This window comes from Rhinatrema bivittatum, chromosome 6 (assembly GCF_901001135.1).
Source record: "Rhinatrema bivittatum chromosome 6, aRhiBiv1.1, whole genome shotgun sequence".
Taxonomy (NCBI): domain Eukaryota; kingdom Metazoa; phylum Chordata; class Amphibia; order Gymnophiona; family Rhinatrematidae; genus Rhinatrema; species Rhinatrema bivittatum.
The window spans coordinates 58,084,335-58,107,746 of NC_042620.1; the positions used below are offsets into that span (position 1 = coordinate 58,084,335).

General features: G+C 46.7%; 1 protein-coding gene across 1 annotated transcript in view; it reads right to left on the reverse strand.

Annotated features, from left to right (window-relative positions):
- Nucleotides 1-23,412, reverse strand: part of LRP1B (LDL receptor related protein 1B) — a 3,516,099-nt gene that overhangs the window by 322,240 nt on the left and 3,170,447 nt on the right. Inside the window, 1 exon segment of the mRNA XM_029607894.1 lies at nucleotides 1,112-1,237. Coding sequence (XP_029463754.1) covers nucleotides 1,112-1,237 — 126 coding nt within the window.

Genomic DNA, 23,412 nt, shown 5'->3' on the forward strand with positions numbered 1-23,412 from the left:
AAAACTCACCTGACCCTTTAAAAGAGCTCCCTTAGCTTCCCCTACCCTCCCGACCCCCCCAAAAAACATTTGAAAATTACCTAATGGTCCAGTGGGGGTCCTGGGAGCAATCTCCTGCTCTCGGGCCGTCGGCTGCCACTAATAAAAATGGCGCCGATTGCCCTTACCATGTGACAGGGTATCCGTGCCATTGGCCGGCCCCTGTCACATGGTAGGAGCACTGGATGGCCCGCACAATTTTTAAAGATGGCGCCGGCCGTCCATTACTCCTACCATGTGACAGGGGCCAGACAATGGCACGGATACCCTGTCACATGGTAAGGGCAAAAGGACATCGGCGCCATTTTTATTAGTGGCAGCCGATGGCTCGAGAGCGGGAGATCACTCCCAGGACCCCCACTGGACCACCAGGTAATTTTCAAATGTTTTGGGAGGGGTCGGGAGGGTGGGGGAAGCTAAGGGAGCTGTTTTAAAGGGTCGGAGTGGGTTTAGGTGTTATTTTTGTGTGCCATTTTTCCCGCCCTCCCCCAAAATGATAAGAAAACCCCATGAACAAATCTGTGGGGTTTTCCTATCGGTTTCAGGAAGCCCCCGATTTCTGACGACTTTGAAAATATCGTACGATATTTTCAATCGTCAGAAAATTGATTCACATCCCTAGTCGGTGTAACTGAGCATTGGGCCACATTGTGAGGGTTCATCCTGGGAAACAACACTCATCAGAGTGTGCTTATGAGCGTCAAACCTATTGACAATGCAATAGCATATATCGCAGAAATTTTCGAAAGTCCACTTATGCATGTAATATGTATTTATAAATGTAAAACTGAGTTTTAAGAGTGCATATCCTTTTGGAATTTACCCCTTAATGCATTATTTTCAGAACCTGCACAAAAAAAGCCCACAAACACTTTCCTTCCAACTTTCTTAAAAGTATGCATGCTATGAAACCCCACACATACTTTTTTTTCCTGATTGAGGGTTGGCAATTTTCAGATAGCCAATCTGAAGAAGTAAATCACTATTTATCTAGGCAAATGATTTTAGAAAAGTCCCTTTTGATAAACAAGAGAGTAATTATCTGTGAGAAAATAATGGAAAAAAATCATACCACACATTTCAGGAAGTTCATCAGAGTTATCCCCACAGTCATCTTCTCCATCACATAACCAGAAATGTAGCTTGCAAAGTGTATTATTGCATAGAAATTCATCTGTTCTGCATATATTTCCCCTTTCTTTTGAGAGAAAGGAAAAAAGAAATCACTATATGTTTCAATAATACAACACATTAATAAAGAATATTTCTTTAATCACATAAAACCTTATTTATAAACTCTGGTGTTAATAATACCAGGTAACGAAAAGAATAGTGCTGCTATATGCCCAGCAGCTAAATCTGAAGATAAGGATATCTACAAGGCAGCATCAAATTAATGATGTGTTGTGCAAGTCATGAACTATTTAAAATGAATGTTATAGGTTAGGGAACCATGGGAAATAGCTTATTCTCATTAATCTCTCGCCAGATAGGAAGTCTTGAGTCCCACTATGGAACATTTTTTAATGGAAACTTTTATACTTTTGACAACATTTTTGAAAAACATGACCAAAAGCTTCATTCACTTATAGGTAAATTGATTCTTATATTTTGTCTGGCAAATTTTGGGAATTAGCCAACAAAAAACAGAGATTTGAAATTTTTCACCTGCACCCTGGCTAAATTTGTTTGGGCAAATAGTTGCTCATACAAAATTTATGTGGGTAAAAAGAGACAGCACAGGAGAACAGTTTCATTTTGTCAGGACAGTGCTGTTATTCAGGGCAGCCTGGAGAAAATTACTAGGTAATTAGCTTGATAAATAGCAGTCCTATATTTACCTAGGATAATTTTATTAAGATATTTTCAGAGACTCCTTTAGCTGTATAGTACCACTGAATAGGGATGTGAATCGTTTTTTGACAATTTAAAAAAATCATCAGATATTTTTTAAATAGTCAAAAATCGTTAGAGTCGCGATACAATAGAAATTCCCCCGATTTATCGTGAAAAATCATAAATCAGGGGGGGGGGAGGACGGGAAAACCGGCACACCAAAACAACCCCTAAACCCATCCCGACCCTTTAAAATGAATCCCCCACCCTCCCGAACCCCCACAAAATGTTTTAAATTATCTGGTGGTCCAGCGGGTGGGTCCTGGTGCGATTTCCCGCTCTCGGGCCATCGGCGCCATTTTGGCTGCCACTAATATAAATGGCGCCGATGAACCGATAAAAAAAACCCCACCTGACCCTTTAAAATGACCCCCTTTGCCTCCCCCACCCTCCCGACCCCCCTCAAAACCTTTTAAAATTACCTGGTGGTCCAGTGGGGGCACGGGGAGTGATCTCCCGCTCTCGAGCCATCGGCTGCCACTAATAAAAATGGCGCCGATGGCCCTTTGCCCTTACCATGTGGCAGGGTATCCGTGCCATTGGCCGGCCCCTGTCACATGGTAAGAGCACTGGATGGCCGACACCATCTTTAAAATGGCCGGCGCCATTTTTAAAGATGGTGCCGGCCATCCAGTGCTCCTACCATGTGACAGGGGCCGGCCAATGGCACGGATACCCTGTCACATGGTAAGGGCAAAGGGCCATCGGCACCATTTTTATTAATGCAGCCGATGGCCCGAGAGCGGGAGATCGCTCCCCGCACTGCCACTAGACCACCAGGTAATTTTAAAACCTTTTTTGGAGGTTCGGGATGGTGGGGGAGGGTTTTTTGATTATCGGATCGGGCGCAGCCGATAATCAAAAATCAAATCGGGCCGGGCAATAAAAAATTTAAGATTTGGATCGGAACCGGAACCGGAACCGATCAGATTCCGGTTCCGATTCACATCTCTACCACTGAATATTAGGATAAAGTCACCCTGGTTACTTTCCCAGCTCAGCTGATTTTGAAATATGGACTGCTTAGCTTTTTTTTTATTATCACAGTATGGGAAAAACTCCTTATTCAATATCTCCAAAAATTTGTTCCAGCAATTCAGTGGTGGTGAATTTGAAGTATAAAAAAGACTAGGCAATATCATTTTTCAGTTTATAAATTTCATTGAACTGCATGGGAAGATCTTTCATCACTAGCAAATTCATTTTCAGACCATTTGAATTTTAAACATATGCATGTGTATATTGAATTAAACACATTTGGAGGTCCATATTCAGTCACTGACCAAATTGCAAGGTTAGGTATAGATTTATCAAACTATTGCATGTGATAGGAAGAGGGGCATGTTTTATGGTAGTAGTTTATTTATATACGAGCAAGAGAGTGAGAGAGAAAGGGAGAGAATAGGGATGTGAATCGTGTCCTCGATCGTCTTAACGATCGATTTCGGCTGGGAGGGGGAGGGAATCATATTGTTGCCGTTTGGGGGGGTAAAATATCGTGAAAAATCGTGAAAAATCGTGAAAAATCTAAAAATCTAAAAATCGCAAAACCGGCACATTAAAACCCCCTAAAACCCACCCCCGACCCTTTAAATTAAATCCCCCACCCTCCCGAACCCCCCCCCCAAATGACTTAAATAACCTGCGGGTCCAGCGGCGGTCCGGAACGGCAGCGGTCCGGAACGGGCTCCTGCTCCTGAATCTTGTTGTCTTCAGCCGGCGCCATTTTCCAAAATGGCGCCGAAAAATGGCGGCGGCCATAGACGAACACGATTGGATGGCAGGAGGTCCTTCCGGACCCCCGCTGGACTTTTGGCAAGTCTCGTGGGGGTCAGGAGGCCCCCCACAAGCTGGCCAAAAGTTCCTGGAGGTCCAGCGGGGGTCAGGGAGCGATTTCCCGCCGCGAATCGTTTTCGTACGGAAAATGGCGCCGGCAGGAGATCGACTGCAGGAGGTTGTTCAGCGAGGCGCCGGAACCCTCGCTGAACGACCTCCTGCAGTCGATCTCCTGCCGGCGCCATTTTCCGTACGAAAACGATTCGCGGCGGGAAATCGCTCCCTGACCCCCGCTGGACCTCCAGGAACTTTTGGCCAGCTTGTGGGGGGCCTCCTGACCCCCACGAGACTTGCCAAAAGTCCAGCGGGGGTCCGGAAGGACCTCCTGCCGTCCAATCGTGTTTGTCTATGGCCGCCGCCATTTTTCGGCGCCATTTTGGAAAATGGCGCCGGCTGAAGACAACAAGATTCAGGAGCAGGAGCCCGTTCCGGACCGCTGCCGTTCCGAACCGCCGCTGGACCCGCAGGTTATTTAAGTCATTTGGGGGGGGTTCGGGAGGGTGGGGGATTTAATTTAAAGGGTCGGGGGTGGGTTTTAGGGGGTTTTAGTGTGCCGGCTCACGATTCTAACGATTTATAACGATAAATCGTTAGAATCTCTATTGTATTGTGTTCCATAACGGTTTAAGACGATATTAAAATTATCAGACGATAATTTTAATCGTCCTAAAACGATTCACATCCCTAGGAGAGAATACCTAGCTACAAGGTGCTCATACTAGGTAGGTATTTATACCTCTAAATGAGGCCCACCTAGTTACTCAAGGTGAGGTTTAGGTATTAGTGTAGGGGTTAGGGGCCACTTTGACATTCAGAGTGAGACGTATGAACAGAACAGTGCACACTTGTGATGATTTGATGTCCTTCGGAGTGAGGAAACTTACCCAAGATGAGATTTGTACAATGTTCTCTCAACCTAGCTTGATGGACTCTCTACCTGGGTAACATCAAGCTAGGTTGAGAACATTGTACAAATCTCATCTTTGGGTGAGTTTCCTCACTTTGAATGACATCAAATCATAACAAGAGTGCACTGTTCTGTTCATATGTCTCACTCTGAATGTCAAAGTGGCCCCTAACCCCTACACTAATACCTAAACCTCACCTCGAGTAACTATGTGGGCCTCATATAGAGGTATAAATACCTACATACGATAAGGACTTTATAGCTAGTCTCTCTCTCTCTTTTTCTTTCTCTCTCTCTCCTTAATGCAAATGAAAGAGGTGTAGTTATTAACTGTGTGTTATGGCTTCACAACTTGTGAAACCAGCCAACTTGGCCAGAAACTCCATCCCTTTTCTAAATTAGATTCACACCATGTGATGTGGTGCTTTTCACATGCGAAAAGCCCATAATGCAGCTTGGAAAATAACCCCCTTAGCTGGATACATTTTAAAGAATATTATCTGGCTAACTTTAGGAAAGCTCTTTGGTATGTTCAGGGTTAGCCAGATAAGTTAATTCCTACCAGAAAAGCTCCTGGGATGCCCCAAATTATCTGGTTACATTTTAGCCAGATAATGAGATATTTGGCTTAAGTTTAGCTGGATAAGTACCAAAAATTTGCAGAATTGTGAGTTATACAGCTAAATACCTCTGAATATGAATCTCTATGATTGTAGGATTGTAGGCAGTAAAGCAGCAATAGTAACCTTAATTTCAAAATACCAGTGCTATCCTCTGTGCAAAAGGCTATATAACCACAGTATGAATATAAATTCAGCGCTAAAGTTGTTATGCCAGCACCACGCCCTTAGAACTAGTATTAAAACATAGTAAATTAGCCTTCTAGTTAATGAAAACTGAAGTTCACAAGAAATGGCCAACCATCATTAGTGAGACAAAAAGCAATTGTGAGAGACTACTGTATTATTAGTCCTCCCCGATGAAGCTTTATGCAAAACATGGTTCCATTTCAGGGGACCAAACACTTTTGTGCAACATCCATATGTGCTTTCTATTTATTTATTGGTTTGTTTGTTTGTTTGTTTTTATATACTGACATTCGATATGGCATATCACATCGGTTTATAGAGCAACACATGAAATAATATGACAATGGTGTCTAATTATTCTTTACATTCTAACAGAGTAACTTAGTTAACAATTTGGCAATTTCGTGTGATATATTATAAAAAAAACATGAATTGATGAGACAGGAGTGTTTTATTCTTCCTCAAAGGACAACTAGCAAACACTTGGCAACTTGAACAATTGAGTAGCTAAAAGTATGTAGTGGACCAGGGAATGGAGAAGGGAGGAGCAACTGTTTTGGGGGCTTGGTTCGAATGTGCTACAAGCAGGTGGAAAGAAAGGGGTATGTTAACCATGAATGTGGGGTAGGGAGGAGCAACTGATTTGGGGCTTGGTTCGGATGGGCTACATGTAGGCGGAGAGGAAGGAGTGTGTTAACCATGAATGTGGGGAAGGGTTGTGTGGGTTCGTGGTGATGGAGGGGTGTCGTTAACTTGCTGGCTGGAAGTCTTTCTGGAATAGCCATGTTTTCAGGATCTTCTTGAAAGTCTAGGTTGAAGGTTCCATTCTGAGTTTTGTGGGTAGTTTATTCCATAGTGAGGGGCCTGCTATTGAGATGGTGCGTTTTCTTATTGTGGTAAGGTGAGCCAGTTTTTTGGAAGGAATTGTTAGCAGTTCGGTATTCCTGGATCGGAGGTTTATTTGTGAGTCCTGTGGGTGGAGGGTGTCTTTTAGCCAGTCAATATTTTCATTGTTGATGGTCTTGTGCATAAGGTTTAGGGCTTTGTATTGTATTATGTGGGTTATGGGGAGCCAGTGGAGGTCTTTCAGTATGGGGGTGATGTGGACGGAGCGTTTGCTGCTTGTGAGAGATCTGGATGCTGTGTTTTGCAGTAGTTGCAGAGGTTTGAGGGTGGATGCTGGGAGCCCAAGGAGAAGGGAGTTGCAGTAGAGTAGCTTGAAGAATAAGAGGTCCTGGAGCACTGTCCAGTAATCATGAGTGAAGAGGAGAGGTTTGAGTTTTTTGAGGACCTGTAGTTTGAAGTAACCCTCTTTTATTGTTGCATTGATGTGTTTTTTTAGGTTTTGTTCGGAGGCTAATGTGACCCCTAGGTCTTTTACTGCGGATCCGAATTGACTGTTTAGTTGTATGATCGAGGGGTCTTAAATGTTCTTTGTGGAGAATTTGTTTGCTATGTATAGTATTTTGTTGTTTTTGTGGTTGAGTGTGAGAGATATCTGAGTTAGGAGTTTTTGTATTTGAGATGAAGAGGACTCCCATTGTAGTAGGGTGTACTGTATGTTCTTTTTCATGGGGAGTAGGATTTGGACGTCATCTGCATAGACGTAGTAGGAGAGACCTAGGTCGGAGAGGTGTTTGCAGAGGGGGAGCACGTATATATTGAAGAGGGTGGAGGAGAGTGATGATCCTTGTGGGATGCTGTGTGAGAGGGGGAATTGCTTTGATTCACAGGTATTGAGTCTTACTTTGTATGTTCTGTTTGAAAAATAAGAGCCAAACCATTTTATGGTGGTGTCGCATAAGCCAATCTCCCTTAGCCTGGATAAAAGGATTTCATGGTTGATGGTGTCAAAGGCGGCAGATATGTCGAATAATATCAGACAGTAGGAGTGGCCTACGTCAAGTCCTCTGAGTGCTGTGTCAGTGAGGGTTAAAAGGAGTGTCTCAGTGTTGAGTGACTTCCTGAAGCCATGTTGTGTAGGGTATAGTATTCTGTGGGTTTCCAGGTGTTCGGAAAGTTGGTGGTTTACAATTTTTTCCAGAGTCTTTGCTATGAATGGCAGATTGGATATGGGCCTAAAATTTGCTGGATCTGAGGCATCAAGTTGTGGTTTTTTGAGCATGGGTTTAATTACGGTGCATTTTAGGGCTTCAGGGAAGATACCTTGTTTGAGGGATGTGTTTATTAAATCTGCTATTGGTCTGGCAATGATATCGGGGATTAGTTTAAGGGTTTTACATTCTATATAGTTAAAATTTTCCATCTTGAAACATTAATTAGATGGTTTGAATTTGGATACAGACCTTGAAGCACATCCCTTGCCTTTTGTCTCATTAAGTTGATGGTGTGTCTTCACTCATTCTCTTTTGTGCAACCACCATTAACAACAAGAAGAATAAAATGGCAAATACTGAATAAATGAAAGGCATGTAATAAGTGTCTCAATTTTCTATGCTTCTTAATGTTCTGTTACACATAACTTTTAATAGCTAACAAGTTGTATTTCTGAATTATGCAATACAGACTATTAAAAACCAAAGCAAAGCATGTAGACCATATAAATTGAAGACAAAAATAATTCTACAATGTAAATTTATATTCTCTCCTCCTTTATTTCACTTTTTAACAGACAACATTTCTGTCTGATTTGTAGCAAATAAAAGTATATTTCATATGCCAGTTTTAAATGTCTTCCAAATGTGTTTTACCTTTCTGTCTCAACACAAGTTAATTAAAATTTGTAATATTATTTTCTGTTATGGTTGCTATAGCACAACACAATCTAACATAGCCAGAGGTCATAGTTTTCCATGAAAACACTGAGTTTCTCTTAACTCATTTCAATGCAAGATGTCAGAATGCTGTGCATCATTCGATAGCAAATTTTGAGCTAACCTGTTTAACTCCTCTTTTTTTACCACTGATTGCTTTAACATATAATTGTGACACATGTAAATGTCTAATTTACCATGATAAGATTCATAGACCATAAGAACATAAGATTGCCATCCTGGGTCAGACCAAATGTCCATCAAGCAGAGTACTTGTTTCCACCAGTGGCCAATCAAGGTAACAAGTACCTGGCAAAATCCCTAGGTATGGATACATTCCATGCTGCTTATCTCAGAGGTAAGCAGTGGATTTCTGAAACTCCATCTTAATAATGGTTTATGGACCTTTCTTCCAGGAACTTGTCCAAACCTTTTTTCAATGCAGCTACACTAATAGGGGCGGATTTTAAATGCCCTGCGCGCATAAATCTGGCCTGATTTATGCGCGCATAAATCTGGCCTGATTTATGCGCGCAGGGCCCTCGCGTGCCGGCGTGCCTATTTTGCATAGGCCACCGGCGCACACAGAGCCTTGGGACGCGCGTAAGTCCCGGGGCTTTGTAAAAGGGGCGTGTCGGGGGTATGCCGGGGGGCATGTCGGGGGGCGTGCCAGGAGCGACGCGGCGTGTCGGGGGCATGTCGCGCGTGACGCAGCGTTTCGGGGGCGGCGACGCGGGCGTGGTTTCGGCCTGGGGTTGTTCCGGGGGCGTGGCCGCGTCTTCCGGACCAGCCCCCAGGACCAGAACACGGAGCGGGGCTGCCGGCCGGCGCGCGCAAAGTTACGCCTGCTTTCAGCAGGCGTAACTTTGCCGACAAAGGTGGGGGGGGTTTAGATAGGGCCGGGGGGGTGGGTTAGGTAGGGGAAGAGAGGGGAAGGTGGGGGGAGGGCGAAGGAAAGTTCCCTCCTAGGCCGCTCCGAAATCGGAGCGGCCTCGGAGGGAACAGGCAGCGCGCGCTGGGCTCGGCACGCACAGGTTGCACAAATGTGCACCCCCTTGTGTGCGCCGACCCCGGATTTTATAAGATACGCGTGGCTACGCGCGTATCTTATAAAATCCAGCGTACTTTTGTTCGCGCCTGGTGCGCGAACAAAAGTACGCGATCGTGCAAATTTTTTAAATCTACCCCAGAGCTTTTACCATATCCTCTGGCAACAAATTCTAGAGCTTAATTATGTGTTGAGTAAAAAAATATTTTCACTTATTAGTTTTCAATGTACAACTTAGTAACTTCTTGTGGGTCCCCTAGTCCTTGTACTCTTTAAAAGAGTAAACTTTTACTTGTAGCACTCCACTCATTATTTTATAGACCTCTATCATATCTCCTCTCAGCCGTCTCTTTTCCAAGCTGAAGAGTGTTAACCACTTTAGCCTTTCCTCATAAGGGAATTGTTCTATTCTCTTAATCATTTTGTTTGCCCTTCTCGGTATCTTTTTCTAATTCTGCTATATCTTTTTTGAGATGTGGTGAGTAGAACTGCACAAACTTCTCAAGATGAGGCCGCACCATGAAGAGATACAGAGGCATTATGATATTCTCTGTTTTATTCTCAATTCCTTTCTTAATAATTCCTAGCATTTTATTTGCCTTTTTGGCTGCTGCTGTTCACTGAGCAGAAGATTTCAAAATATTATCAATGATGATGCCTAGATCCTTTTCCTGAATAGTGACTCCTAATGGAACTTTGCATTGCACTTGTCCACATTAAATTTAATTTGCCATTTGCATGCCCAGTCTCCCAGTTTTGTAAGGTCATTTTGCAATATCTCACTATCCTCTTGTAATTTAGCAACTTTGAATAGTTTTGAGTCATCTGCAAATTTGATCATTTCACTTGTTCCCATTTCTAGATTGTTTATAAATATACTAGCCGTTAAGCCCGTAACAACGGGCTCGGTCCGTTTCCTTCCCACTCCCTCCCCCTCATTCTCCCTCCTCCTTCACTCTCTCCCCCCTCTCCCCCTCACCTTCCCCCTCCCCCTTCCCCCTCTCTCTCTCTCACCCCCTCTCTCTCTCTCACACACCTCCCTCCCCCTCTCTCTCACCTCCCTCTCTCACACCTCCCTCTCTTTCTCTCACCTTCCCTCCCCCTCTCTCTCACCTCCCTCTCTCATACCTCCCTCTCTCACACCTCCCTCTCTCACACCTCCCTCTCTCTCTCTCTCTCTCACCTTCCCTCCCTCTCACCTCCCTCCCTCTCTCTCTCTCTCACCTTCCCCTCCCTCTCCTCAGTCACTCCCTCTCTCTCAATCCCCTCCCCTCTCTGATCATCCACAACCGGCAGATCTCGGGGGGGGGGGGGGCGCGGCGCCGCTATTCTCCTCCCGCTCCTGCCGGCAGATATCGGGGGGGGGCTGTCACTCCCACGCACGCGGCGCCGCTGCTTCTCCTCCCGCTCCTGCTTCGGGGCCGCCGCCGCTCCAGCTTTTCACCCTCACCGCCGCTCCTGCGGCCCCACCGCCATTTTTTTTTTTCGGGCACGCACGGCTCTGACCGACGTGCTCGCCCGCACATGCGTGGTAGAGCTGCTCTCTACTGCGCATTTGCGGGCCGTCGGTCAGAGCCCATTTATAAGGTAGATTAAAAAGCAGTGGTACCAGAACAGATCCCTGGTGTACTCCACTATTCACCTTTCTCAATTGGAAAAATTTGAAATGTAGACCTATTCTCTGTTTTATATTATTTAACCAGTTCCCAGTCCACAATAGGACCCTGCCCTCTATTCCATGACTTTTTAATTTCCTATGAAGTTGCTTATGGGGGACTTTGCCAAAATGGTTTCTATGAAATCCAGATACACTATATCAACTGACTTACCTTTATCCATATGCTTATTTATGCCCTCAAAACATGTTACAAGTTGCTGAGACAAGAATTACCTTGCTTAAATCCATGTTGGCTTTGTCCCATTAAACTATGATATCTATATGTCCAGCAAATTTGTTCTTTGTAATAGTCTCTACCATTTTGCATGGCACAGACATTTCACTCACTGGCCTATAGTTTCCTGGATCACCACTTAAATGTGACTGCCATGTTATCCCACTAGTATGAATAGAAATAAAATATGTCACGGTCAGCCCCTGTGACATAGTGAGGGCAAAGGCGATCGGCGCCATTTTGAGTACTGGCATCCGACGGCCGGAGTGCAGGAGGTCACTCCCGGACTACCGCTGGACTTTTGGCAAGTCTTGTGGGGGTCAGGAGGCCCCCTCAAGCTGGTCAAAAGTTCCTGGGGGTCCAACAGGGGTCCCGGAGCGATCTCCTGCCCTCGGGCCATCGGCTACCAGTAATCAAAATGGCGCTGATAGCCTTTGCCCATACTATGTCACAGGGGCTACCGGTGCCATTGGTCAGCCCCTGTTACATGGTAGGAACACAATATGGCACCAATGGCCATGTGACAGGGGCTGACCAATGGCACCAGTAGCCCCTGTGACATAGTAGGTCAAAGGCTATCAGTGCCATGATGAAACCGGCACCGAGGGTGTGAGAGTGCAGGGGATGGATCCCAGACCCCCCTCTGCACCACCAGGAAGTTTTGGTAAGTCTTGGGGGGGGGGGTCAGGAAGGTGGGGGGGTGTGTTTAAATTGATTTATTTAGGCAGCCGAATAATTCAGCGAAGATTCATGTATTCATGGGGAATCGTGATACGTTTCGCTTCCCCACGAATACAATGAATATGGCAACATCCGTTGCAGATTGCCAATATGTAGGGACCGAATGCACACCTCTAATGCATGCTATTGCCAGTCATAACTACACCTTATTTTCCTGGTGTTAAGCTGTGCAATAAACTGAAATGGGATTTGCAATAAACATTGTAAATTTCAGAGAGAGAGAGAGAGAGAGTGAGAGAGAGAGAGCACCTCTAGGGCAGCATATATAGTAGTCAACTCTTTATACTACTATAGGAGGGCCAGCTAGTAATGCGAGGTGAGGTTTTGATGGTGGCCCAGGGTTTGGGGGCCAGTTTTACATGCACAGTGAGACGTACGAACAGCACAGTACACACCAGTGAAGATTTGACATGATTTGGAGTGAGGAAAGTCACACAAAGATGAGATTTCTACAATGTTCTCTTGCTCTAGCTTGATGGACTAGGCTCTCTACTAGGGTGCTATCAAGCCAGGGTGAGAGAAAATTGTAGACATCTCATCTTTGTATGGCTTTCTTCACTCCAAATCATTTTAAGTCTTCACTGATGTGTACTGTGCTGTTCGTATGTCTCACTGTGCATGTAAAACTGACCCTAAAACCCTCAACCACCACCAAAACCTCACCTTGAGTTACTAATTGGCCCTCCTATAGTGGTATAAAGAGTTGACTACTATGAAAGCCTTAAAAGGTGTCTCTCTCTCACTCTCTCTCTCTCTTCACTTCGTGAGATACAATAAAACACCTATGTGAAGCACTAATATAGTGCACAGTGTGATACCTCTTAAATTATCATAGCCATGCTTCTTATCATGTGAAATTTATTGCATTTTGTTGAATCTAGATCAAAGTGAGTTACAACAAATCAAGTTTCTAATCTTTTTATAAAGTAGTTTTGTTGCTATGCTACAACCCTTTTATGTGAGTTCCGAAGTGTTTTGTAATTTTAACTTCAAATGTATTTCATTCTTAGATTGTTCAGAATTTGCCTTTTAGTTTTCTGATTATAAGGTCATTGATACAGTGGTTTAGTCATGAAAAATGTTTCCCTTCTTGAAGTGATGACTTGCTGATCTCTGTAATATGCAATTTTGTTCTGTGTAGGTTTATTCTTGTCTTTAACTTCTAGCCTGTTTCACTGGTGTAGCAGACCTTCTGTAGTTTTTATGTAATCATAAGCCCTACATAACTCAACATACTTCAAACAGCATAGATATGCAAACCTAACAGGTCTACAAGGAGTCAACTTTCACAGTTGAAACCAAACTAACACTCACTAATCACTTGTTATAACCATCTTGGGTATGGGTTGAAGGTGAGGGATTTGGTAGGAAAGGCACAGGGAGATTCCTTTTGAAAATGAGCTTGTACCTGTGGATCTGAAAGTTCACCAGACATTTAAAAATGTACCCCTATGGGGTAATTTTGTAATAGCAATAAAGCTAATAAAATAAGCTGGTGGATAAACTTACCTGTTTGCACTTTAGTTTGCTAAGAACACTCCCAAGACCAGAGTTATGGAGGGGTTTGCACTTATGTATATACGTTTATATTTTCAAAAGTATGGTAAATATTTTCCCAAAAAATGTATTTGCTCATAATAGCAGATGTAAGTTTTCAGTTTTAAAAGGATAATTTTCACAGTGAGTTTATACATTTAAGTAAATAAAATAAAATAAAATGCACTACTTAAATCTTTGTTATTTAAAGATGTATACAAGTGAGGTAAGGTTTGTCATTTTATTGTGAATGTTTTATCATTATTGTTTAAAAGTTATGATCCTGATTATATAATATGTGAAAAGTGATTTTATTGTTTTAAATGTTTGTAATCCATGCTGGATGATGTTACTGGAAGCAGCAAAATATAAGACTTGTAAAATAAATAAATAAAGAAAGAATCCCTGGATTCATCATTCTGTTATAAATATAGCGGAATGATGAGCTGTGAGGAAAAAAGGGGCATTGTGGCGGTATGTTTTTACCTGTTGCGGTTGTGGCCGCGCTGCACACTATCGCCCCCGTGGCACCAATGAAATAGCTGTAGCTAGTTCCCGCACTAATGTGTGATACCTTATTGCCGTCAGCGCTGCAAGCCCTTAATTTTTCTAAACCCCGCCTAAAGCCTGACCAAACTCCTCCCCTTTCCCTAATTTACATTTTCAACTCTCCATGCGATTTGAAAAATAACCCTCTAAAGTTAACTTTGAAAACTTCTATAACTTATGCATGTTTTTGCTGGCTATTTTAAGTAAGTTGTTACAAAATTACCCTCTCAAAAAATTAGCCAAAAAGGGGAGGTAGAAGGGCCAGATCTACAGCTGTGGAGGGTTTTCTGTTGCCAGGCCACTATTTAATATTAATATATTAATTTCACTTAATAACTGATTGATCATTTTTTCACAGTTGTGAGGCCTTGGACTGTGGTATGGTTGATGCAGCCTAGCAGGCGAATCTGCTAGGCCAGCGCCAATAGCTGCTGGACGTGCTCTTCCTGGGACTGGAGCAAGAGCTATACCTATACTAGCTGCATTCCCCGCAGGTTGAGTCTTTGGGTTCCAGGTGCCGGCAGGACTTAGGTGAAAGTCCCATAAGGAGTGATCAGACAAAGTCAAGGTGCAGACAGTGGTCAGGGCTGGCAGCAAGTAGACAGGATCCAAATGTAGGCCAAGGCCAGAGCAGGCAGTAAGCAGAGAGTTTCATGGTGTAGGCTGAGGTCAAGGCAGGCAGAGAGTAATCAGTATGCAGGTCCAAGCTGGGGGTCAAGGTGGGCGGCAATCCAGAATTAGTCACTTTCCAAAACAGCGGTCAGAACAAGGAATCAGGCCAAGACAAGACGGAGCAAATCAAGACACTGAAAACCAGGACAGGGCAAGGTAGACAAGGCAACGCAAGGCAAGAGATCAAGGGCAAGGGCAAGAAAAAGCAAGACAAGACAGCAGGACAATTTGGAAAGGCATAAGGACAACGAGGCAAGGTAAAAGGAGTAAAAACATGCACTGCAAGTCAGAAGGACCTGATCCTAAGGTGCCAGTCTGTTGTCTTGCCAGCGTTTAAATAGGTCCAGCATGTGATATTATTGGGACATGCTGTGGAGACTTTCCTGCCAAGGGCCCTTTAGCCAGTAGCAGTGCATGTATGCAAGTCTAGGGAGAGGCAGAGGATCAGGTAACTCAAGGTAGCATCCTTGCTGCAAGAGATCCTGGCGGCATCCTGGCTTTGGCGGTGCTCAAGATAGGTGCAGCAAGTTTCTGGGCCTTCCTGCAGATGGCCAAAACGTTACACTTTTTCTTGACAGCCTCACAATTATTTTACTTTCAAGACTTGGGGGGAGGGGGGGGGGGAACTGATCCAATATTAATCTAGGTGGATAATGATGTTAAACAATCTTCCTTTATTGCAGTGTTTGTTAGAACCCATAGGTTATTCAAACAATTATTTTTAAATGACACTCTAAGATGAGATTTGTGCAATGGTCTCTCAACCTAACTTGATGTTACCCAGGTAGAGAGTCCATCAAGCTAGGTTGAGAGAACATTGCACAAATCTCATCTTTGAGCGAGTTTCCTCACTCTGAGGGTCATCAAATCTTCACAAGAGACCACTGTTCTGTTCGTACATCTCACTTTGAATGTCAAAGTGGCCCCTATCCCCTACCCTAATACCTAAACCTCACTTTGAGTTACTAGGTGGGCCTCCCATAGAGATATAAATACCTATCTAGTGTTGGGGGGAGGGGGGGGGGGTTATGGCTAGTCTCTCACTCTCTCTCTCTCTCTCCTACTAAAACAGGCATTTGAGAACACATCACAAAATGCAATAAAGCTATCATACACCTCAACACTACTGAAAAAGGTGTAGATAAAATCAGTGTTACAGCTATGCAATACAGCTTTGCAAAATACTAAGCCTAACCCTTCCTCTTTTTCAGATTTGCATCACACCATACATCGCATGCATTAAAGGTGTTTTCACATGAGTTAATGGTGCTTTTCGCATGCGATAAGTCCTTAACACATGCAAAAACACCTTATAGCATTTTGATAAAAAAATAGTTGCACACTGTGAGGGTCTCCCCAGAGGCTCTCTCTCTCTCTCTCTTCCCCTCCCCCTCCAAAATGGCAAAATGCAATTTATTGTGAATTTAGGGCATATTACATAGCATAACACCAGGAAAAAAGGTGTAGTTATTTCTGGTGTTAAAATTGTGTGATAGCACCTCTTGTTTTAATAACTTCTCCATAAACCTGCCCCTTCCGGAAATTTGCATTCACGCCATGCGATAGCATTATTATCGCATACCTTAATGCGTTAATGCCATAACGCATTTTGATGAATGACCCTAATTGTTACGACCCCGGGCCATGCCCCGGGTCTTCCACTCAACTCGAGGCCAGCCCGGGCCGCTGCGGTCCCGATTCGGCCTGCCCAGGCCTCAGCCGTGGCTCTCCCTGCTCGAGGGAGATGTTGGCGTCCCGTTGCATCTGGCCCCACCCCATAGGCACGCGTGTGCAGGGGCTCAGAATTTAAAGGGGCCAGCGTGGGAAGAGCCAGAGGACGCCCTTGGATGAGGTCAGATGCTACAGGGTATTTAAACCCTGCAGCTTGGCCTAAACTTCACCTTGCAACGAGGTTCACTCAGTCTCTAGTTGCAGTGAGTCTCTAGTTGCAGCTTTGATCTTGGATCTTCTCTTCAGACTTCTGGCCTCCGACCTGGCTCCATCCTATGACTCTGCCTGCAGCTTCTGCCCCTGGTTTTGGTATTGACTTCTGACTTCTGGCTTCCGACCCAGCTCCATCCCACGACTCTGTCTTCAGCTTCCGCCCCTGGCTTTGGTTTGGTTCTCTGACTTCTGGCTTCTGACCCAGCTTCATTCCTGGACTCCGACTTTGGCTTCTTCCACCACCTCAGGTATCCGGTACTTGCTGGCCAAGAGGATTCTCCTAAGTCTCAGCAACTCGGGCTCTCATGGGCTGCTCCCGGGGGAGCCATGGGCTTCCGAGGGTGTAGACTCTTCCAGCCTCCTGGGCCCAGCCATCCTTATCATCCACCTCTTTGGCCGCTGCCTGGATCCTTGGTCGCTAGGGTCCGCCTAAGTCCAAGAGGTCCGGGTTCCTACGGGCTCCTCCTGGGGGACCTTGGGCTTCCAGTGGTGAAGTCTTCTCCAGAGTCTCTTCAGCGCCACCTCCTGGCTGTGATGCTTCCTGTGGGTTCCCACAGTATAACATCTACCGTCTCAGCCGGCCCAAGGGTCCACAACCGTAACAGTTTGCAAGGCCATGGACCCGGCGGATCTTGCAGACTTGAAAGCCATCCTAGGTATCGCACAGAGGCTGCAGCAGCAGCAAACTTTCCTTGAGTCCCTGATGGCAACAGTGCAGGGACTAGCTGACCGCGTTGGCAGAGCCACTGCTTCCAGTTCCCCAGTACCTGGAGCTGAGACCAATACCGGACCAGCGGCACCCATACAGATGGCAGCACCCTCGTGGTTTTCAGGGGACGCAAGCTTTGCCGAGGGTTCTTGAACCAGTGCTATATTCAATTCAATCTCCTTCCAGCTCAGTTCCTGATGGACCGGGTCAAGATGAGCTATATTATCTCCCTGCTGGACGGGAGACCCTTGGCGTGGGCCTCCACCCTGTGGGAGCATCAGGACTCCCGCCTTGCCAATCTGGTAAAATTTGTCACCGCCTTTCGGCGGGTCTTAGATGAGTCCTCCCGCAGACCTTCTGCCGCATCTGAACTGTTCCAGCTGCATCAGGGTAACCGGCCTTTGGTGGAACATGCTGTGGATTTTCAGAGTCTTGCCGCCGAATTGAACTGGGGAAGTGATAGCCTGCACGGCATCTTTCTGGAAAGTTTCTCCCCAAGACTTCAGGATGAGTTGCTGGCCAGAGATCTCCCGGACGACTTGAACGATCTCATTGATATAGCGGGCCGTGTGGACCACCGTATCCAACGTCGGTTCCGAGAGAGGAGGACTGATCACAGACCCGGGAGCTCTGGAACTACACCTTCTCGAAGCGGGCATTCTCCTTTTGCCTCTCCAGGGGCTGAAGACCCCGAGCCCATGCAGGTGGGCCGGGGCCCTATCTCTCAAGAAGAAAGAAAGAGACATTGGGCCCTGGGCCTGTGCCTACATTGTGGTGGCAAGGGCCATTTCCTCGCCCGCTGTAGTGAGCGTCCAGGAAACGCTCAGACCTAGGGACAGTGGGGGAGCTAACCATCCCGGTGACCTTACTCCTTCCCAAAGGAGAGTTCGAATTGCTAGCTCTGATCAACTCCAGAGCCGGGGGGGGGACTTCATCCTCAAAGACTTGGTCCAGCAACTCCAGATTGGGATTCAGCCCCAAAGACCCCCTCTCCATGTGTCTTCTATTCAGGGGAAACTTCTTCCAGGGACCATCGCTACATGTACCAAGCCTCTTACGCTATGCACTGGTAATCTGCATGAGGAGGATATTTCTTTCCTCATCCTGGAGAAGTCCATGCATCCAGTCATCCTGGGGCTACCTTGGCTGCGGAAGCACTATCCTGTAATCTTGTGGGATACCCTCTAGTTGGCGTCCTGGGGCCTCTTATGCTTCGACTCCTGTTTGGCCGCTGTCCCATGACCACCAGTATCTCTGTTGACGACTTCCTTGGCACTGCCACCCCACTACCAAGACTACCTCGATGTCTTTTCTAAGAAGAAAGCTGAGATTCTCCCGGAGCACCGCCATTTCGATTGTGCAATCAACTTGCTCCCGGGTACCATGCCGCCATGAGGGTGGGTATACCTGTTGTCCCTTCCCGAGACACAGGCCATGTCCGCATATATCCGGGAGAACATGGACCAAGGGTTCATCGACCATCTAAATCACCGGCTGGAGCAGGGTTCTTCATAGCAAAGAAGGACGGGACCCTCCGACCCTGCATAGATTACCGTGGCTTGAACAGCATTACCCGAAAGGATCGGTATCCTCTGCCTTTGATCCCGGAACTTCTGGACAGACTACAAGGGGCCAAGATGTTCATAAAACTGGATCTCCATGGGGCGTATAACCTAGTAAGGATTCGTCCAGGTGACGAATGGAAAACCGCATTTAACACAAGGGATGGCCATTACGAATATCTGGTCATGCCCTTCGGTCTCTGCAATGCCCCGGTGGTTTTTCAAAACCTCATGAACGAGGTTGTAAGAGACATGCTACATACCTCGGTAATTGTTTACCTCGATGATGTGCTAATATACTCCAGTGACTTGGAGACGCACTGCCACGATGTCTGACGAGTACTTCAGAAACTGTGAGACAACCGACTTTAAGAAATGTTTGAGAAGTATCTCTTCGAGCAGGAGTCGCTACCCTTCCTTGGTTACATCGTATCATCCACAGGTTTCCTTATGGACCCGGAGAAGGTCGCGGCAATCAAGGATTGGCCCCAACCACTGGGAGTGAAGGCACTCCAACGGTTCTTTGGGTTCGCCAATTTCTACTGGCAATTTATCGCACACTATTCCCAGATGGTGGCCCCGCTGACGGCCCTTACCAGAAAGGACGCCGATGCTAAGAACTGGCCGCCGACAGCCCTACAAGCCTTCCAGGAATTGAAGAATGCGTTCCTCCAAGACACCTGCCTCTGCAACCCTGACCCTCAATGCCAGTTCATCATGGATGTCGACACCTCTGAAATAGCTGTCGGGGCTGTTCTAAGCCAGTTGTCCAATGGAGGCAAACCCCTGCTGTGTTCCTACTATTCGCACAAGTTCTCGCCTGCCGAGAGGAACTATGGCATAGGGGATAAAGAACTGCTGGCCATCAAACTTGCATTCGAGGAATGGCGCCAATGGTTAGAGGGGGCCCAACACCCAGTAATCTTTTACACAGACCATGAGAACTTGGGGTATTTGTGTCATGCCCAGCACCTTAATCCACGCTGGTCACTCTTCTTCAGCCATTTAAATTTTTCCCTCCGTTACCGACCGGTGTCCAATAAAGTTCGAGCGGATGCTCTCTCCTGCACGACGGAGACAGAAGATATTGCCAACCTGCCTCAGTACATTCTGGACCCGGCCAAAGTTCTTCTGGCATCATCCGAGGTGGTCGCCGCGGGAAAGACATGGTGCCCTCTCATTCCTGCAGGACAGTGTTAGCGTGGGCCCACAACTCCTTGACTGCTGGACAGCCAGTAGCAGCCAGGACCCTGGAACTTCTGTCAGAGTTCTACTGGTGGCCGCAGCTCAAGAAGGACGTCCGACTCTACGTTCAGTCATGTCCTACCTGTGCCCGGCAGAAGCCCTTGCACGGACACCCCTGGGGGCTCCTTCAGCCGCTACTGAGCCCTGGGCCCATCTTTCCACCGATTTTATTGTAGATTTGCCTGTTTCAGATGGGAAGACCTTGAGCTGGGTCACGGTCGACCGTTTCTCAAAGATGGCTCACTTCGTGCCTCTCGTTAAACTGCCTAGTGGTTAGAGCAGTGGACTATGAACCAGGAGACCAGGGTTCAAGTCCTGCTGTCGCTCCTTGTGACCTTGGGCAAGTCACTTTACCATCCATTGCCTCAGTTACAAAAACTTAGATTGTAAGCCCTCTGGGGATAGAGAAATACCTTCAGTACCTGAATGTAAACCGGTGTGATATCTCAATTGAGATCAAATGTCGGTATATAAAAAAAATAATAAATAAATAAAAATAAACTAGCCACCCTCTTTATGCAACATATCTTCCGTCTACATGGACTCCCTTTGCACATAGCCTCTGACCGTAGTCCGCAGTTTACTGCAAAATATTGGAAGGCCCTTTGCAGGAAGTTCGGTGTGCAACTCAACTTAACAACAACAGGGCAACGGGCAAGCCGAGCACACTAATAGGACCTTAAAAGCATTCCTCCGGACCTGGAGGTCCTTCGTGGGGGACCTCCAGGATGATTGGATCACCTTGCTACCATGGGCAGAGTTCTCTTATAACCGCCATAAGCACTCTGCTACCAACCAGTCCCCATTCCAGTTGGTCTACGGGAAGACCCCAAGGCCTCCTCTGCCATTGCCTTTGACGGTACCGTCCCCTGCAGTTCAACTTACGGCACGACAGTTGCACAACCTCTGGAGAGGCACCCAGGAGAAACTCTGTCTGACGGCAGCCAAGGCTAAAAGTTATGCAGACAGGTCATGGCGGCCTGCCCCGGCCTTACTTCCGGGGCAGAAAGTATGGTTGAGTACCAGGAGCATCCACTTACGGACTCCCTCTATGCGCCTGGCCCCTAGGTACATTGGTCCATTCACGGTTGTGGAGTGAGTAGGGGCAGTCTCCTACCGGTTATGACTGCCGCCCATCCTGATGATCCACAATGTGTTCCACATGTCCCTGCTTAAGTCTGTGGTGCTCTCCACCTTTCATGACAAACCTCTGGAACCTACTGCCACTGAGGCCGAAACCGACATCACCTATACTGTGAAGGATGTTTTAGACGTTTGGTTCCACTGTCGCCGGTGGGAATACCTCCTCTCGTGGGTGGGGTATGGCCTGGAAGAGAACTCCTGGGAACCAGCCTCCCACATCTTGGACAAGGACCTCCTTTGCCAGTTCTATATGGCTCATCCGGCTAAGCCCAAGCCCCCGGAATGGGGGCATAGGAGGGGGGGTACTGTTACGGCCCCGGGCCGTCCCCGGGTCCTCCACCCACCTCGAGGCCAGCCCAGGCTGCTGCGGTCCCGATTCGGCCTGCCCAGGCCTCAGCCGCGTCTCTCCCTCCTCGAGGGAGATGCTGGAATCCCGTCGCATCTGGCCCCGCCCCCTAGGCACGCGCGCACACAGAGGCTCAGAATTTAAAGGGGCCAGCGTGGGAAAAGCCAGAGGACACCCTCAGATGACGTCAGATGCTGCAGGGTATTTAAACTCTGCAGCTTGGCCTAAACCTCGCCTTGCAACAAGGTTCACTCAGTCTCTGAGTCTCTAGTTTCAGCTTTGATCTTGGATCTTCTCTTCAGACTTCTGGCCTCTGACCCAGCTCCATCCCACAACTCTGTCTTCAGCTTCCACCCCTGGTTTTGGTATTAACTTCTGACTTTTGGCTTCTGACCCGGCTCCATCCCACAACTCTGTATTCAGCTTCCGCCCCTGGCTTGGTTGGGTTCTCCGACTTCTGGCTTCCTGGACTCTGACTTTGGCTTCTTCCATCACCTCAGGTATGCGGTACTTGCTGACCCAGAGGATTCTCCTAAATCCCAGTGGCTCGGGCTCTTCCAGGCTCCTCCTGGGGGAGCCGCAGGCTTCCGAGGGTGAAGACTCTTCCAGCCTCCTGGGCCCAGCTGTTCTCATCATCCACATCTTAGGCCGCTGCCCAGCCACATGGTCGCATAGGGTCCCGCCTAAGTCCAAGAAGTCCGGGTTCCTACGAGCTCCTCCTGGGGGGACCTCGAGCTTCCAGTGCTTTTCTGTACTTCTTTTTTTAAGTAAAAAAAAAAAAAAATACTCGGCAGACTGCCAAGTTATTAAGACCGACCGATGCCGGTAAACTCGGCGTCGGTTTTCATAACTGGCAGCCATGGCGGGGTCGCGTTAGCAAGGAGGCACTAAGGTTGCGAAAGCGACCCTAACGCCTCCTTGCTAGTGCGACCCCCTAATTTAGATATTGCATGATGCCCCCCTTGCGGATGCCATGTGCGCATTAGAAAAGTGCCTGCTTTCCGTGGAAATATATTGCATCGGCCCCACAGAGTGGAGTAAGATTTTGCATGAAGTCATTCTTAAGTTTCATATATAAAGCATAAAGCAATATATCCTGCATTTTCATAGATAAAATCTTGAGAGATTTATGTGTCTTTTAGTGACATAACAGGTAGTAGAGATATGATTCGGCCAAACCTTTTGGTTCGGCCTTCGTTATTGGCCCGCCACAGGAAATTTTGTTTTCCCGCTGTTCAGGCCGATTTAATTTCGGCTGCCCCCCGAAACAAAGCACGAAACCCGCCCCAACCCTTCAAATTGAGTTACAACGGGGGGTAATAAAAAACAAACAAACCCCCAAACCCACCCCAACCCTTCATATTTAATTTATTGCAACCCCCCAACCTCCAGACCCCCCAAAACTTACTGAAATTCCCTGGTGGTCCAGCGGGGGTCCTGGGAGCGATCTCCAGCTCTCGGGCCGTTGGCTGCCAGTAATCAAAATGGTGCCAATGGCCCTTTGCCCTTGCCATGTGACAGGGGCTATTGGCACCATTGGCTGTCCTCTGTCACATGGTAGGAGCAAAAAATGGCATGGGCCATCCATTGCTCCTACCATGTGACAGGGGCCGGCCAATGGCACAATTTTATATCCATGCGTGCATGTGTAGCGGGAATGCCAACTCGAGCGTTTAAGTGGGGGGAATTTTAGTAGGTACGCGCAGCAACATATAAGGACTATTTCCCAGTTTCATCCCAGATCACCCCAGCAAACCTCTACTT